An 18,284-nucleotide genomic window follows, 5' to 3' on the forward strand; every position below is an offset into this window, starting at 1 on the left:
ATAATTTTTACAACATGCCATCGGAAATATGATCACAATTTTATGATAAAATATTCAGTTGTGTGACATAATCTCAAATAATTCAAAATTAAACTTTTCTGAAATGTTTGGTATAAACGAGTATCAAAGAGGATAGTTCATAAGGCGCGTTTGCCTTTCTCGTATTTTTAAAGCTCATAGCTCAGTGATCTGTAGAAGGATTTATATAATCTAACTACCAATTGAATCGAGAATTTTCAACTCGAACGTGTATTGCAACAACATTGAAGTTTTTCAATAGTACACAATTGAAAAACCAGTCTCATTTGACCCATGTCAACACCAGCTGATAAAAACGCGTTCTGAGGAAGAGAACAAAATATCTGTACTTAATATCGTAGTGAGTTGCATAATTTGGTCCTTCTGAAAGGCAGGAATGAACTCGCGTACAGCATCCTGATAGTTTCTTACAATGAAATGAAAATCCGAAATGAAATAATAGAAATTAAAATTCTTTATGCTGCTATTTTTACAGCCGTTAGGACCAACCATTAGTAAAAAAGCTACAAACGAAATCACGTAAAAAGAAACCTCTTAACAAAAACTGGACAGTTTGGATTCTATCGCCAGTGCGAGCAGATGTATTGTGTGTCGTTTGCAAAGCTAGTTTCGCTTCCAACAAGAGCGATTACGTCACAGCTACTAGTCGTTTGCATTGGTGAAAAAACAACGAAAAAAGGACAACGGTGGGGAGCATCACACAAAATCAGCCGTTCTAATGACTCTATGAGTTTTCTAAAGAACTATTAGGATTTCTTGTTCGCAAATCGAAGGTAAATATCCTCAGTTTAGTGCAAATCTATTAGATTTGTGCACTTTTCGCTGAATGAAATTCACAGTAATCGAGATCAAGTGAAGCCTTCTTTGTTTTGGCGAAAAATGTGAAAAAGGGAAATGCTTGCATAATGTATACAACTGATCAACTAATTGATATTCGGAAGTGTTAAGGATTGTGTCAGTTGTTTTCGTATTCACGACATCCAGTTATGTCTCTGACATTACCCATCCGCTTTTTTAAGAGTTCTCTTCTTTTGTGCTGAGTATAAGATAGGAATATCTAGTCCACTCAAATCTCTGAATTTAAAAAAATACAATAACATTTATTTTAGTACCCCATAACATACTTACTTTAGTAGTCAAAATAAAACTTCCGTGATGTAACGGTTTTATCAAGTGGAAGGAAGGGGGCTTCCTTCCTCCTCTTGTTACAATTGGTCAAAACCTTTGAAACTTCCTCCCCACTCCAAAGTACGACGTAATTTGTGAATGACGCCTAGATTGAATTTTGATTAAGATTTACGGCTGTGCGAGGAAGATACGCATTATGCTAGCTGTGTTGAACGCAACAAGCAATTTCCCGTTGTATAGGCGCAGTGCACGAAGTGGTATTTTACTAAATACCTTTTTTCCAATACATTTACAACACACACACTATTCCAATGATTCTAATTTCAGCTTCTTTCAATTATCTTCAACCGAGTTCCATTTCAAACTATTGTGCTAATGAAAGTTACGATTACATTTTGTCTATCGAGTGGAAGCTTTGGCGGCGCGAGTTCAGATGAATAAAATAGTTAGAGTTTATCACTAGACCCATTTTATGACCAGATATGTGCAAACCATTTCGACGACAGCCTCGAACTACTTAACCGCTAATTTTCGAATTTACGAGGCAAACAACAACATGATACGCAAACGTCAATCATCGGTGTTTGTTGGAAAACAGCCTGAGGTAGACTTGATACTCGATACCAGAAGTGAAACGAGTCTCTTGGAGTAGGTAGGTTTGACCGTTTAAAATTTTGTATTCCTGAAGAAGAGCAGGTTTTGGAAGATTCCGTTTATATTCTAGGAATTAGAGCGGCAGTTTAAAACAGTTGTCTAAATAAGTTCTTCACGTTACTTCTGGGGTCCTGAAGGAGATCGTTAGTGACTTTGGAATCCTGGAAAGGACAATTTTGTGTCGGATGATTACGTTTGTATTCCAGGAAGAAGGGCACCAGTCAAAGTCATTTGTTAGTTTGAGCCTTGACCTAGAAGAAATCATTACATAAATATAATTGTAACACAAATCGTACAATCGCTGATATATTTCCATATTTCATACATCTCAATATTTGAGTGATAGGAACCGGCATTCAAAAAAGCCGAATTGTTAATTTCTCTACGATATTAAACACTGTTCGGAAATTTTTTCTCGAACGCGATCCAACCAAATGCTAACTTTATTTACGCTCGTTTGGTGCAAATTTCGCACAAAGCTAATCAAACTCTTCTAGATTTGACCTAAACAGATAATTTTTACCTTTGATTTGCAAAGAAGTAAACATAATAGTTCTTTAGATGACATTTAGAGCCATTAGAAAGGCTGATTTTGTGTAATATCGTTATCTTATTTTTTATAATGCAAACTACCAACAGCTCGATGATGCAATCGCTCGAACTTCTAACAATGCCGATTGATTTAATACTAAACAAATTTTTCTTTACGTGTTTTTCTTTGTAGCTTTTTCACAAATGGTCTGTCCGAACGGTAACCAAAATAACAACATACAGAATTTTGATGTCGATTATTTCATTTCGGATTTGCAAATTTAATTGAAAGAAACTATCAAAATGATTCGCTTCTGGCTTTTGAAAGAGCCAAATTGAATACTGTTCGGAATATTTTTCTCAAACGCGATGCAGTCAAATACTAGCTTTATTTGCGCTCGTTTGAAGCGAATTTTACACTGAGGCAATAGCACAAAGCTAATAAAATTATTCTAGGTTTGCACTAAACACCTTCGATTTGCAAATAAGGAATCTTAATAGTGCTTCTGATAACATTTGGAGCTATTAGAACGGCTGTTTTTGTACAATGTGCCCCATCGTTGTCTCCTTTTCGTTTTCTTTTTTTCTCCAATGCAAAGGACCAACAGCTGGATGACGCAATCGCTCTTGTTTGAAGTGAAACTCACACTGCAAACGTCCAACAACAGACATGCTCACAGAAGAACTAGTTGTTGTTTTTCGGCCGTTAGGCTTGAGGAACGAAGCCTCGTACTCGCCATTGACTGAAGTACCAGTTGTACAATGCTAGGTGTAGTTCCATTGTCTTGACGTAGATGGGGGCCTGCGTACTCGAAGTGTCTCCGTTCATGAATTATCTTAGACTGAAGCTAGCAAGCGTGCAACAGGGTCTATTTATAAATTCGGTGATGTTTTGTATTTAGACCTATTTTTCCACTATTGAAACAATATTTACGTAATAAACGTGGTATTAACAACAAACTTCTTCCATTCACACGAGTGTGAGTTGACTCATTCATAATTGGGTCTTATTTGGAGATACTACTAATTCAATGAAATACGATAAAATCAGTATTAATACCATGATCACAGACTCCACAAGAATTTCTCCTAAACTCATTCTTCGGGGAAACTTCTTAAATCCTAGTTCGTGCTATCTAGCTATAATATTACACACGTTACTTTTGTGGTGGTGCGCTTTTGGTGATGCAGAGAATTCTTCGGTAAATAGTTGGAAAAAACTATCAACCAAACATTCTTTCATCAGATTCCTACATAGCCTTCATGTAATCTTGCCAGATAATTAAATGCGATTTGCTACAAACCTAGTACTTTAAACTCAGTAATGCATTTTACAATAAACTGTCGTTAACTTATTCCGACAAAACGATCCTTTACTCGTTCTGTGATGCTCAACTAGACTCGAAATCACAACGTTCTAAAACTCGGTAGGGTATGTTTAACAAATGGCAATTGTGACTATTAGCAGTGTATAATATAAATATATAAGAACAGCAGAGAGAAATTTAGTGTATACTTTTTGTTGCAGAGAGACACTTCTGAATACGATCAAATCTAATTGGAGGCATTGTAGTAGGGTATATGAATCTTACACATCCAATGAATATTAGAAATAAATCATGCAGATATAGGTACAAAGGGGAATATGTATAAAATATGATATGCAAAAACCATCAACACAGCAAAAGAAAATAATTTCGCGAGCGGAATCTAGTGTTAAGGGTCCTCAATCTGTTTGTTTTCCATCACCAACTACAGAACCAACAAATTATATTAGAGGATTAAACTTTGCTTTCTTTGCAAGATCAACAAAACTTTGTATACAGTATTGCAGTTCGATTCTGCCTTAAAAAAAAAAAAACAAACAATAAAAAAAACAAAAGAGTCAAGTCAATAAAAGAAATTTTCAAAATAAATCGTGTTTTCTTTTCCTAAAATGTATGTTAATAAAAGACTATATCGTTCGATTGGATCCGGAGTAATATTAGTAGGGCGAAAGTACAATAAAAAAAATAGTCAAGAGCAACGAACTAAACCATGGTATCATGCATTTGTTTACTGAAAATGTAAAAACGTTTAAAACAGCGTTCCGTTATTGTCCAGTAGCAAGTAACAGCAATTAATAATAGTCGAACTCCGCAGTTAAAATACTGAAAATGTATAAGCTAAAAATTATCTACCCAGAAGTAAAACTTGATATACACTAGGAAATAACTTACTACCAATTGAAGCGATTCGTTTTAACCTGCGAATCGCTGTACTAAAAACTGATAATTTGATATGCATTCAGTACTCGTAAATAAAAATCAAAACAATGCTACTCTACAAAGTATAATAAGCACAAGCAATAACTATGTTATTTTCTTTTCGTTTCTACTGTTTTCATTGCTGTCTGAGGGTTCTAACTGATCCATTTTGAAAAAAAAATCCACACCACATAAACTACCACTGGAGAAAATAGTTTTTGTTTTCTGTACACTTGGGAACTACATCCAGAGTAATTTATGTAAGATCAGATCGAATTTCGAAACAACACGAATTCTATTTAGAAGGAAAAAAAGTGCAATGTGTGTTTTCGCGACCATTGAAACAATGTGTTGTAGAGGAAAGAAATCCGTGATAGATAGCAGTAAACGATTTTGGTTTCGAAAGGGAACAATTTTGACTTGTTTCACTACATGGAACAAAAAACTAAATTTCTCTAAACAACTGCTGTGAAAAGGAAGGACTAGGGGGACGGAAGAAAGGTAGGTGGGGCATCTTCAACGACAGAAGGAAGGAGAAGCGCTTGTGTGTGTGTGTGCGTGGGTGTACTGTGAAGTACTACGAGTACTTACCGGCAGCAGAGCAGGGGGTGTCGTTGAGATCGTTTGAGGCAGCTGTTGGCTTGTTTGCACAATCGTGGTATGACCAACAGTGGCATTCGGTCGTATCTGTTGGGCCGTTATCTGCCGTGGTCCGCTGGTAGTAAGGGTTGTATGTTGTTGGGCTTGCTGTGGCATCGGTGCTGGTATCCGAACGGTATTCGCAGGCCGTATTGTCGTTTGCCCTATCCGAGGAATCGTGGTCGCTCCGGATTGCGTCGTCAGCATGCGAATCTGCGTCTGGCCAACCATGCTGTTCTGTGTGATGATGGGCTGTGTTACGGGACGAATTTGAGCCTACAAAAGAGAACCGTAATTAGTTGTGGTGTAGGATTCGAAAATGCGTTTTCTTCTGTGAAACCACAATTATGATTATTAGTTCTGTAAAGCAACAACTTGAAGAACATATAGTTTGTTACAGTGGCGGTTCTTCATTGAATAGCTGTGTCGGTGCTAGTGTCTACTGTTGTAAAATAAAACTAGAACAACCTTCCGCCATGGGTAGATACTGTACTGATTCGCACTGCTTTAAAAACCCTCAATTCGTCGAATACCTCGACAATGAGGTGTATTTTCCAACACTTTTCCAGCCACTGACTATTCTGTGATCTTTTTTGAAATCAACTAGGAAATATTATATCGTCTGATATGGTTTTACTCGGACGTGATGCAATTGCATATCCGTGTTTCAAGTTTTTCAGCATACATCGAAATAATAGCAGATTTGAAAGCAATTTATGATTTATTTTTCAACAGTGTAATATAACCAGTGTTGGTGATTGCCGATAATTTGACAGAAGCTGGTCGATATTTCTCTATATTGTATACAACATTTTCAATCTGGTAGAAGATGCTACATGAACTCGTGTCTCTCAATGCATTCCAGAGAGTTTTTCAACAGTTCTTCGCTTCACTTCATACTCTGAGTATTTCATGGCCCTTAAAAAAATTTACAGTCTGATAATGATCGGTGCTGTGTGGGATTTATCAAGAGAGAATCGCAAGTTGACAATTATCGCAGAAAATCGAATCTATGATTCGACTCGATGATTCTCATACTAGGTTACAATATTTCAAAATCCTTGTGTGAAGCATTCACAGACATTTTTATAGACACAACTTATACAAAAGTCGAATGCACATAGTGAGAATATGCGGAATATGTCCATATAGAATTGGATCGCGAAACGAGAATAAGCGACCGTTTGTTGCTTCAGAGAGAATCCCCACAGCAGCGTGCTAACCTTTGATTCTCAGACAGGTCATCGAGAGAAATTTGCTCTCGCACTGGTGTCCATTCTAGGTTGAATGAGCCATGTCGGTTTTTTTGTTACTGCGATGATATGCGTCTCTCTTTGATGGCACTGATTGAATCGTGTGAAGAGTTGCTAGAGAGCGTTCTTTGATACGATAAAAGCCATCCTTGAATATAACTATAAATAACTCAAAAATTTAGTTTTCTCGAACTTTTGGAAACAACGAGGAAAACTGGGACTACGGTTTTGAGATAGTATCAGTCTTGATGATCAACTGGACGAGTATATAACCTATACCATCTCGGACGTTGTGGTGAGCAATCGCCTTCAACCCGTAGCAGCACCAAAAACAGACCTTCAGTGTTGTGAAAAGCCTCATTTGTAGAACTGAATTCTAAAACTGAATTTTAGAATTGAATTCAGAACCTGGATTCTGATCCATCGAAACTCTGAACTTAATTTAAGATTTAAAATTTAGTTGCAGAAGACAGATTCAACTGAGACTCTGCAACTGAATCCGGATTCTAGAGCAAGTTTTTGGAACTGGATTCTTGACTACATTTTACAACCGAATTCTGTTCCTTAATTTACGTTCGGAGTTCGTATCCAGAGACCAGAACTCTGATTCAGGAATTCAACTTCCAAATTCTGGAACAATACTCAAGATATGAATTCTAGATCTGGATTCTGAAACAACGTTTTATGTATGAACTTAGAACCAGAATTTTGGAACTGACTTCTGAAACAAAATTTAATTCCTAAACTCAGCTTTAGAATTTGTTTCCAATATTCAGAACCTGCATGATTTATTCTCACTTGTTCAGCTTTTTTTGTGTGGTAGAATATGTTTGGCGTCAAAAAGTCATGCTTTAGTATAAAGAAGCAAAGTGCAGTCTTGGCATTACAATTCTTTTGTGGAATTTAGCCTTTCTGTTTTAGCCAATGATGCCATTTATACACATTTATCTGTATTATACAGATTTTAACATCCTCATACAGAAGTAATACATATTACAGATTTTATACAGACTTCCTAAATTGAATATAGAATTACAGGGTTATAACGAAAAACGAACCCCATGAAAATGATTTCATTTCTACTCTACATCTTTTTCGATGTCCTTAGTTAATTTATACTTTCTGATGTACGGAAAATGTTAAAGTAAAACTAAAATTGCCTAAAATTTGTGATTTCGAAAGAAGGTAAACTGATTTCAGCAAACACAATCTTTTTGCTTCAACATCTTCTGAATCGGAAAGCTTTTTATTCTCGGTAAGAAGAATTTGAAGCTTGACCACATCAGGATGATCTGAATTACTTTATCTAATTACAGTTTCAATTATTTATCGCCTTCTCATTAGCTTTTGTTCTCTGAGACAGCGCCTTCTCTTGTTGACGGATTTTACACTGAATGTTTTTCTTTTCCTTCTCATCTTTTATTCTTTCATTTGGAGCAGGGAAAAGTTTCTTTCAAATTTGCTCTCTAGTAGGCATAAAACTTCCTCATCTTTTGCATCAACATATTACAATCATCCAAATGACACATTTTACTTAAATCTAGTGCTTCTGTAGTAACTAGATCTAATGAGACAATAACACGAGGAACAATTTATTGATAAATGAAAGTCGAAAGAATCGACACATTTTTTTTAAATAATGTTATCAAAAAATCGTTCCTCATATTATTGTCTCATAAAATTTAGTTACTATAGAAGCACTAGAACTTCTAACATAGAGAATACGAAGAAAAAAATAGGATCGAAGATAACGACGTCGAATCTCTAATTGTAAAAATTGCAATAGCTCGGAGCAATCAATTCGAGACTGAAGTAGATCTGCCGCTAAACTAGCCTCACAAACATCGCGACGAACAAATAATAAATCGAGACTAATCAGTTTGCAGCGGTCATGATAACTCGGTAAGTTTAAAGGATATCTCCCTAGAAGACGTCGGAGATCGAATCGGCCAATTTGCGTTGAAGCGTTTCAATGTGTTGGATATCGTTTTGGTAATAAGATGACCTGATAACAGCAGCATATTCGACAGTTGAGCGAACTGAAGCGCAACACAGAGTATTTTTAGTAACGCGGAAAATAAATCTTAATAGATAATTTGGAGATAGTAATAAACTCTATGTTCTCCTTCAAATGTAACCTGGAATTTAGAAGAACTCCCAGGTCCTTAACAGACGCTTGAACGCTCAGCGTCCGAGAACAATTTATAAAATATTATAGTCGAATTTGAATACAAACTTTTTGCACCTAAAAGAGATGACGGAGCATTTAGTGGCATTTAGAACTGTTTTGTTGATGTTATACCAATTAGTTAAATTATATAACTGTTCTTGTAGAAACTCTGAGTCAGCTGCAGATTTAGTTATATGATATATTTTAAAGTCATTGGTTAAGTTAAGCTGTGTATTTGATAGACCAGCTAGATATTATGAGCGGTCGATTTAAGGTGAAACCATCACAGGCGAACGCAATCGATGCGTTTTAACCGAGCACAGGAAGAAAAACGATCACAACTTAAGTAAAGCATTCTCTAGCATGATAATGCTGTATATGTCGAAAAAGTAGCTACAAAAATACTTATAAATGTTGAATTAAGAAATCTTTCTAGTACCACTAGGATCTCCGGACGTTTCTACATGGTCTATTTTCTAATGAAGAAGTTAAGGGCATTGATTGATACTTGGATCGACTCGAAAAAAGAACAGCTTTTCTGTCACGAGATCTGCATGCTACCGGACAATTTGTAGACCGAGCCATCGAATCAACTCGTGTCCTGTTGTATGATGCGAAAAGCGGCAGCAGAAAGGACAGAGAAAAAGTGTAGTTATGTGTCGAGGAAAGGATGACTACAAGAACTGCTTGAGTTATACTGTCTTCAAATAATCTCAGACACAGTGGACATTTGGCCTGCTCATGGTTTGAGAGATGCAACTTCTATTGCTTTGGTTCAATAGCAATATTCCCGAAAACAGAAGCTTCCACGTCGGAAAATTATTTAAATTTTTTTCGTGCTGATTCCGACGAGAATCTCGCGGGCATTCATATTGTCAAACAGTAGTAGCATTCACAAATAAAATTTTGATCCAAATCTGTCGTCGCGATCTAAATGACTACAATTTTTTTGCTTCAGATTGCAAAACCAATAGCTTCTCAGCAGACAGTAAAGGCAAGTGTGTGTATTTTGTCCCGCAGTAAGTAGGTTCAGCCCACTGTTTACTAAGTTAATTGTAAGAGTCTATGAAGATTTCAATTATCTCTCGAATAAAACTAGTTGTAATAAAATTGAACATTATCAAACGGGGAAAACAGGTAGGAAAACTATGTTATGTAAACCGCAGAAACGGGACTCGAACCCGTAGCTAACTCCTTACTGGGCTGGTGACCAAGTAAAGCAAAGCATGCTTGGTTCTTCTGTTCAATTGGACTAACTCTTCATGTGTTTTCATATGCAGGGTGGTTTAGTTGGTAAAACAATTTCCCCGGTTAGGAGTTAGCTAACCGTTAGTAATATATTCGCGGTTTACATCACATAGTTGCATTCGCATGGCATTTTTCCAATCTGTTTCCCCGTTTGATACTGATCAAATTTAAAACTAGCTCAAGACGGCTCTACAGAGCCTAAGCAGTGTGCCTAAAAATATATTATATTATTGAATAAAAAAAAAAGACGGCTCTATGCACTCTACTGCAGTAAACTTTACATTCTAACACACTATCTTCGCTGTCGCAGCGAAAGGGCATCATCCCGTCCTGCATTGGTTTCTCTTTCTACCGAGGCTCAGTTTAACCACCGTCAGTTTACCTCTTGAAGTAACAAAATATCTCTTACAATTCAATGAAAGAGCGGCCTTCAAGTGAGGTTCACGTAAACATTCGAATTGGTTCAAGATAATGGATGAAAGATCAGTTTTCATTTTAAATATTGTCGTGAATACGACTTACTTTACTATGGGGCGCCTTTTCAAAATTAGCCATATGGAAGAATGGGCAGAACTTAATCGTGAATATCTCGACTTGTATTCATGGCAGCAACATAATTCTTTCACTATTTCATCAAAAATATGATCAGGAATTTAAAATAATATTTTAAACAGTGTGAGATAACTACAAACAACTCAAAAATTAAGTTATCTCAAAATTTGAAAACTACGCGGAAAACTCTTCACTTTCGCTTGGGTTTTTCGCGCAAGGACGAAGATTTTGAGGTAGTCAGGTACATATCTTCAACTGAACGTTATAAAAAGGAAACCGTGGTCGAAAATCGATCATTTCTTCTTGTGCGTTGGATGGAAGCAGACTTATTCTGCTGGTTGCCAGCATGCTGGTGCCAGTGGACTGCCCTCTTAGGAAAAAAACGTTCAACGGTGGTCCTTCGTTGGTCTAATACTTTGGATCATTGAACCACAGTTGAACGTTTTTTCCTAAGAGGGCAGTACACTGGCACCAGCATGCGAAGATCGTTCGGTAAAAATGTTCCGAACTGTGCTACATATTGTAGAGAATTCCACAATTTGATCCTTCTAAAAGACAGAAATGAATTCTGTACAGAATCTTGATAGTTTCTTTCAATGAAATATGCAAATCCGAAATGAGATAATCGACGTCAAAAATCGTTTAAAATTCTAGTAGTGAAAAGGGGGAAAGTTTCACAATTCACCTAATCGATCAACTATCAATTCGAATTCGAAAGTATAAAGAAATCGTGACAGTTTTATTCGTATTCACGACATCCAGTTATGTTTCCGACATTACACACACGTACTTTTTTTGAAACACATCTCAATACATTTGAAACAGTGGAAATTATCGATTTTAACTTGCTGGTGATAATTGAAAACTCAGATGAGCTCCGCTACCCTCTATTTACTGTTATGGTAGGAGAGAGTTTTGTGTTTTCGAGTTGATGTTTATGCCTATTCATTCGCACTTGCTCACTACCCACAGTGAAGACAAGGAAGACAATTGAACAGGTAGGAATGAAGTTTTACCGCGCTGGTAGAAATAATTATTCTGTACTTCTGGTTCGTCCATTATAGAGTGATAGAATTTGTGGATTTTCATTTTTGGTATACTTTTGGGATACTTCAATGTATTCTTTAAACATTTTTCTTATACTTTCAATGGTAGAAGATTTGATGCATACTTTTACTCTTCGTATTCCCATATGAGGTTTTTCTAGTTAGCAGTCTGTTCTATTTCATCAATATTCACAATAATTATGCAAATTATATCAAAATAACATCAAAATATTTGTGGTGTAAAAGAGATATTTGAAACACGTTTTTCAAATTACAGCATCAGACTGGAAACTTACGAAAAGGTCATGTAGAATTAGCCAAATTGGACATCATCATAATAGTTTCAAAACTATAGGAGGCGAAGTACTCGTTGCAGTCCACCAACGTTTCGAAACGCAGCTAATATCGAACCTACTCCTGGGAGTTGTGTCGAGCAATTGTGGGTCAGTATCAAGCTTGCCGAATTCTCATGCTTAAGTGTTAGACCCTACCCGCCCTTTAACTATGCTTTTTCTGTTACAGACGTATTCGACTGCTAATGAAGGTCTCAAGCAGTAACAGACGTACATATTTATGTGAAATTAAGAATTTCTTTACTTACAGGGATTTGCGTAAGGGGAGATCCAGAGAAGGCCACATTTGCCGACGGTGGATTGATGCCCTCTATCGTGATCTCCTTCGTGACGAGTGATTGCCGCAGAAGTGGTAAACTTTTCTAAAAAATTGAAATTTAAAAAGAACATTATTTTTACGATTGCTTATTGTTTATCAGAGCAACATACTTTCAAAAAGCCAATCAAACAGGGCTGTGGGCTTGCATTTAGTAGCCGCTCTAACCGCTCGCAAAACTCTTCCGGTTCCACGTTGGCATCAACCAATTCCTGAATTAGCGTCCGCACGTTCTTTTCCACCGGTTTCGGTTCCCGTTTGGAGAGTTCGATCAGATTGGTCAAAAATTTTCTGCATTTTTCTTTGGTATTATCCAGCGAGTTGCGCTGCTGAGCAGTTTGGCCACCGGTTGTGGTCGTTACGACGACGGTCTGTTGAGGTTGTTGTTGTTGTTGTTGCTGCTGGGAAGTCACAACTGCTTGTGCTTGCTGGGTAGTTACTACCGTGGGCTGTCCGGTGGCATGTGACTGCCCTTGTGATGGTGCTGTTGAGATGGTTATGTGCTGCTGGGCGGCTAACGCCGGAACAGGTGCCACCGAAGCCACCGGAGTTGACTGCGTTGTCACAAAGCTGGTCGGTGTGGTGGTGATTGATTGAGAATTGACGATAATCGTGCCGGAACCGGACGAAATAGGTTGCTAAAAATCATAGGGGAACCGAATTGAGGATTAATTATCGAATGCTTTTTTTTGCTTCTATTCGATCAAATAAGATTACTAACAATCAATCGAAGGGAAAACTAATACGAATGAAAATTCATTCTGCAAACGAATATAACATGGCAACTCAACAGGAGAAACAAAACATGGGACGAAGGGTCCCGTTTTTTTCAGTAGCTATAAACAATGGCTTGAACTGAAAGCAATGACAAATCAACGAATACATGCTTACCTAGAAAATATTTACTCTTTTGAATCATTTTACAATAAAAAAAATGATTCAAAACGATAATGAAACAAAAAAAAAACATACCAACCAAACTAGGAAAGTAAAGTAAGAGTGGAAATATATTGAAATATAGGCCAACCAACGGTAGCTTCAGTGGTAATTACATTTTGCTTCTGTTTCACCTGTTGCGTGGTGACAATGGTCTTGCGAAGGGCTAATGGAGGACCGGTAAACCTACTTACAGCTGGTACAGTTTGCAACCGTATCGTCTGATTAGTCCCCGACGTTGCCGTTAGATTGGCGGGTGTGATCTGGGTTCCGGACGGTGCCGGCCCGATCCGCAACAGCTGGAACTGGCCCTGCTCATTCTTCAACAGTAACGTCGAGCCCGGTTGTCCTTGAAGGGCACTTAGTGTAATCTGTATTGGAAGAATGAATTGGAACACACAAGAAACGAAAATTAGTGAAAGTCCTCGCACCAAACATTCGTACAGAGAATTGAAGAGACAAAAAAAAAAACGGAAATCTACAACTAAAACACTTTACAAAACATGGTTAATGGTTGAGAATTGGTTACTTGATTAATTAATTCAGGAGAAACAAAACAAAACAATCGAATGCCACGACCTCCTCTAAGGATTCCGTTACTAACTATTTTTTTTAGTTTCCATTCTCTCTAGAAATGACCTGTTAATTAATCAATCAATGTAATGAGTTTGATGAGGTAGAAGACAGAAAAAAGAAAACAGAAAATAAAAATAGAAAACTAAAGATGCTAAAACAAAAACAAAACAATAAAAAAAGATATCATTTGAAAGGTTCTTACAGCGTTTGCGTTTGGTGGTCTAGTACTAACTATTTGCTGACTACCAATAACAACTCTAGGTGATACAGCGGCAACAGTTTTTTGCTGTGCTTGCGTGGGCGGTGCGCCGGGTCTAACATTTACAATCTGTACACCAGCCGGTAAACCGACAATATTCTGTGTTGCCTTCGCAACGTGTTTTGGGGGAGCATTGTTTTGGTTATTACATTTGTGGTTCGTTAAGTTTTTTTTGTTTGGTTTGTGAGACGAAGATAGCGCAAAGTACCAGCGAACGATTTTGGTTTGGAAATGAAAAAAAAAAGAAAAAAATATACCAGTTGTGAAACGTTTTTAACTCCTGTGTTTGATCGATGCTGATATTATTCTGAAAACGGTATTATTGCTAAGGCAGTGGGATTAGGGTGAGGTGCTGTTAGGCAGAGCTACCAACCGCTACTGGTGAGGGGTGTTTGTTTGTGTATGGAAAGGAAATCGAGAAACTATTCAGGTGAATAAGATCGTGGTTATTCTAATAATGCTACAAAAAAAAAAATAAAATTGTTATTATTAAAAGTTCTGTGGTTAATGTGATTTTAAATAAATTGGTGAGATAAGAAGCGTTTAATACGAGTGTTTTTGTACAGCATATTCCAGCTCTAGCAAGTTATGGCAAACGACAAGATTCACAGTGGATATTATGGCAGAAATAAACGCAATTCGCATAACACCCATATGGGCTTCTCAAAACCAAGAAACAAGAGAACTTCCAAATTACATACTATTTATTGTGCGATACCATTTCGATTTTAACTAAACATCTCATCAGCACCATAGCTGAAGGATAAAGGAGACAAAGAGGAGAGAAAATGTTGATATTTAACCTACTTTACGGAGAGACGACGACCCATCATTCTATTCCATAAGAGTCGCGCTAAACTATCAACACGACCATATGATAACATGAAATAAAATGGAACCAAGAATGAAAAGTTTGTCATTCATCACGAAAAGAAATAAAAATGATAACAATATTACCGAGTAGGGGAGACCGGGGCTGGCTGGCCAAGTGGCTTTCCTGAAAAGGTTATTATGCACAGTGGTAACACCCAGAGTGTTTCAGGTGGAGTATTAAGTCACCCATGTACCGACGCAACTGCAGGTGTTTTTGTGTTGTCGTTTGTGCAGGAGCACGTTTTTTTTCGGCGACAGTGAATAAATTTCTGTTTTTGTAAAGTATACGTGTAACGCGGATTCGATTTCCAAAAAGGGTATTCAAAACTTTACAAAATGACAAATCGCTTTCCAGTATAACCTTACTTTTATTTTTGTGAATCGTGTGAACATTCATTGGGGCAGATGTACTTGGATATTCGTAAAATGTTATGCTTTTTTTTGGACGGAATTGGATAGTAAGCAATGGAAATAAATTAAAATGATTGACAAATAGAAATAAGAGATTAAAATCATTACAAGTTTGAAATTACAGATACAAAAGATGATTCCAATATTATATACACGTACCAAATTCCATCAAAACTTTTAGCACTTAGAATACCTGGCAGGATTTGAAGGAGATTTACCCAACCCCGAACAAAATATAGCATCTGCCTCAGTTGTAAGCCGCCATCCTGAAAATGTCAGACATCTCCTCTCATCTCCCTCCACTGTGAACTGATTCGGTGGAGCGTCAAGGTCGAAAACCGCGAATGTATCCAAAAATTTACCAATTCTCCAATAAAAGGAACATTGCAGGATTAGAAAAATGTAACCAAGCGTAAGCGCGAACGCTGGTGGAGGAAAAAGTGACAGTGTAGCTGCAAAAGTTCACAAATGCTGCCGAAACTAATTCCATAATAGTTAAGAAGACTAAAAACCAAGAAGGGGAGTTTTTTCTCGTACCTACATAATAAAAACCTGTTTTAATCCACCTAGTGGTGTAATGATGCCTTTCTCATATCAATCATACTATCATATATAATACTGTGGTATTCTTCAAAATAATTTTCTTTGACTCTTAAAAGAATAACCGAAATCGGTTTGTTTGACCGTCTACTGATAAAAACTATCAATTGGAAAAGATTTGAAGTCGATTTAGAAATATTTTTTAGGTTTTTCCCCGTTTTCAGTGATGGTATACAATTTTTAACCTACTTTACTCTATATTTCCGGATCCGGAAGTCGGATCCGCATGAAATTCAGGAATTACGCATGGAAAAAAGAAAAGTTAGAACACTTTTTCTTTTTTTGCACATTTTACCCCATAACTCCCGAAGCGGAAGTCGGATCCAAATAATATTCAGGAATTTTGTATGGGACCTCAAGACCTCATTTGAATCTAAGTTTGTGAAAATCGGTTCAGCCATCTCTGAGAAAAGTTAGTGCAAAAAAACGTTACATACACACATACGCACATACCCAAGTAGCAATCCGCAACTAGTTCTGATGCGACTAAGTCCAAACTATGTTGCAACAAGAGCACGAATATGTTTTTTATGTTATACTGGCTAAAACAAGGTGACAGCAATGTTTCTTCATAACCTAACCAGTTACGAAATAGTTATTTAGGTTTCAAATCACCACACCTTTTTGTCATATTGAATTAATAATAAATTATAAGCTATCGTAACTTAATCCAAACATATCTTTAATCGCAACTTTATTACTAGCTACTAGTTGAAAATAAGTTTATTAGACTCCAATATTGGCAACCCGTAACTAGTTCTGATACCACTTAGCCCAACTATGTTGCAACAAGAACACGAACATGTTTTTTTTATGTTATGGTTAAAACAAGGTGACGGCAGTGTTTCTTTATAACATAAACATTGAACTAGCTATCATTAGTAAGTTATCATTACTTGATTCTAACATATCTTTAATCACAGTTTTAGTTTTAGCTACAAGTTGAAAAAAGGTTGCGAAACCATTATAAATACGTAAGCGTATATGTAAATCGTTACTATGTGAATTGATGTAGTAATAACTTAGATATTATGAGATTATAACATAAAATTCTTCATTGATTCAGATAGTTATCGGTAGGTTTTCCCAACGTTATGATAACGAAAATGCAAACAAAACAACCTTTGTTGGCTTGAATATGGCGAATACAATATGGAGTCTCAAGAAGTGTATGAAACGTAAATAAAACCAGGAGATTACTTTTTTCCAAACTACTTTTTGCCGAAAATAGTGAAAGGCAGAATAATCATTTTTGTTCTATGCACTGTCATAAATACGAAGAAAATAATATAGGGATTGAGCATCGATTGTGATAATATTATAACTCTCATGATAAATGAATTTAAAATGATAAGAAATCACTCTAATTTGAGCATTCTGAACATAGCGTTATTTTGTTGTTTATTTTTCATATCTTTATAAACAGATTCTGATTGAAGGCGCATGAAAAACAGTTAAGTAAAATGGAATTCCGCTCGACAGTTTTAAAATCGTTGTGAAATTTGTACCTTGTATCAAGTTTGTGATTTAAAGCACTCTCCTGCTTTTTTATTGAAGATAGAAAAGTATTCTGGATTCATTCAATGTTTATAATGTCGATGGTGACTAAGTTTCAACTAGTTTACTTGGAAACAAGTTATTTTCAAGTTATGAAAAGATAAGTTATTCTAGTATGGCATTACAACGTAACGACAACTTATTTTTAGCTGAATTAACAACTAGTAGAAACTGCGCTTTTCGAGTCATGCAAGTGGTTAGATGTTAGTAACAATCACTCAAATATCTGGTTGCAAACTAGTCACAAACAAGCTAGCGTAACAAAAATTGTTACTTGGGTACACACACAGACATTTTGCGTACTCGACAAACTGAGTCGAATGGTATGTGACACTCGGCCCTCTAACTTCTCATAGATGGCGTGACCGATTTTCACAAACTGAAAGGTTCCGAGGTCCCATGCGTAATTCCTGAATTTCATCCGGATCCGACTTTCGGATCCGGAAATATAGGGTAAAGTGTATTAGAAATTTTAGACCATCACTGAAAGGGGTGAAAAATTGTGAAAAGTTTTCTAAATCAATCTCAAATCTTCTCCAATTGATAATTTTTTCAGTAGACGGTCTAACAAACCGATTTCGGTTATTCTTTTAAGAATCGAAGAAAATTATTTTGTAGAATACCACAGTATGATTGATATGAGAAAGGCATCATTACACCACTAGGTGTATTAAAACAGGTTTTTAAACTAATAAACGTTTTCCATTGATACATTTGATGTGTTTCACATATTTTTTCCCACTCGGCCAACCTACCCCCCGGCTCGGGGGATTATTTGTAGATTTTTTTCTCCGCATTTTGCTGTTAATAACTATTTTCTTATTTTTATTCAGGAATGAAAAAATCACATATGTGCTCGAAAGGTGAATCTTCATAACAGAGCAAACCATTTATCGA

The 18,284-nt window shown here is 36.5% G+C and overlaps 1 protein-coding gene across 7 annotated transcripts in view; it reads right to left on the reverse strand.

Annotated features, from left to right (window-relative positions):
* The window catches only part of LOC131439597 (transcription initiation factor TFIID subunit 4), a 45,149-nt gene that overhangs the window by 6,947 nt on the left and 19,918 nt on the right, over positions 1-18,284 (reverse strand). For 5 of the 7 annotated variants that reach the window (XM_058610817.1, XM_058610815.1, XM_058610816.1 and 2 more), the window contains exons 3-7: positions 13,890-14,054; positions 13,228-13,482; positions 12,289-12,813; positions 12,108-12,221; positions 5,190-5,513 (exon numbers count right to left, since the gene is read on the reverse strand). In XM_058610817.1, coding sequence (XP_058466800.1) covers positions 5,190-5,513; positions 12,108-12,221; positions 12,289-12,813; positions 13,228-13,482; positions 13,890-14,054 — 1,383 coding nt within the window. The remainder of the gene's footprint in view (positions 1-5,189; positions 5,514-12,107; positions 12,222-12,288; positions 12,814-13,227; positions 13,483-13,889; positions 14,055-18,284) is intronic. The other 2 variants (XM_058610819.1, XM_058610820.1) reach the window with 2 other exon arrangements.

The sequence above is a fragment of the Malaya genurostris genome, chromosome 3 (assembly GCF_030247185.1).
Source record: "Malaya genurostris strain Urasoe2022 chromosome 3, Malgen_1.1, whole genome shotgun sequence".
Lineage (NCBI taxonomy): Eukaryota > Metazoa > Arthropoda > Insecta > Diptera > Culicidae > Malaya > Malaya genurostris.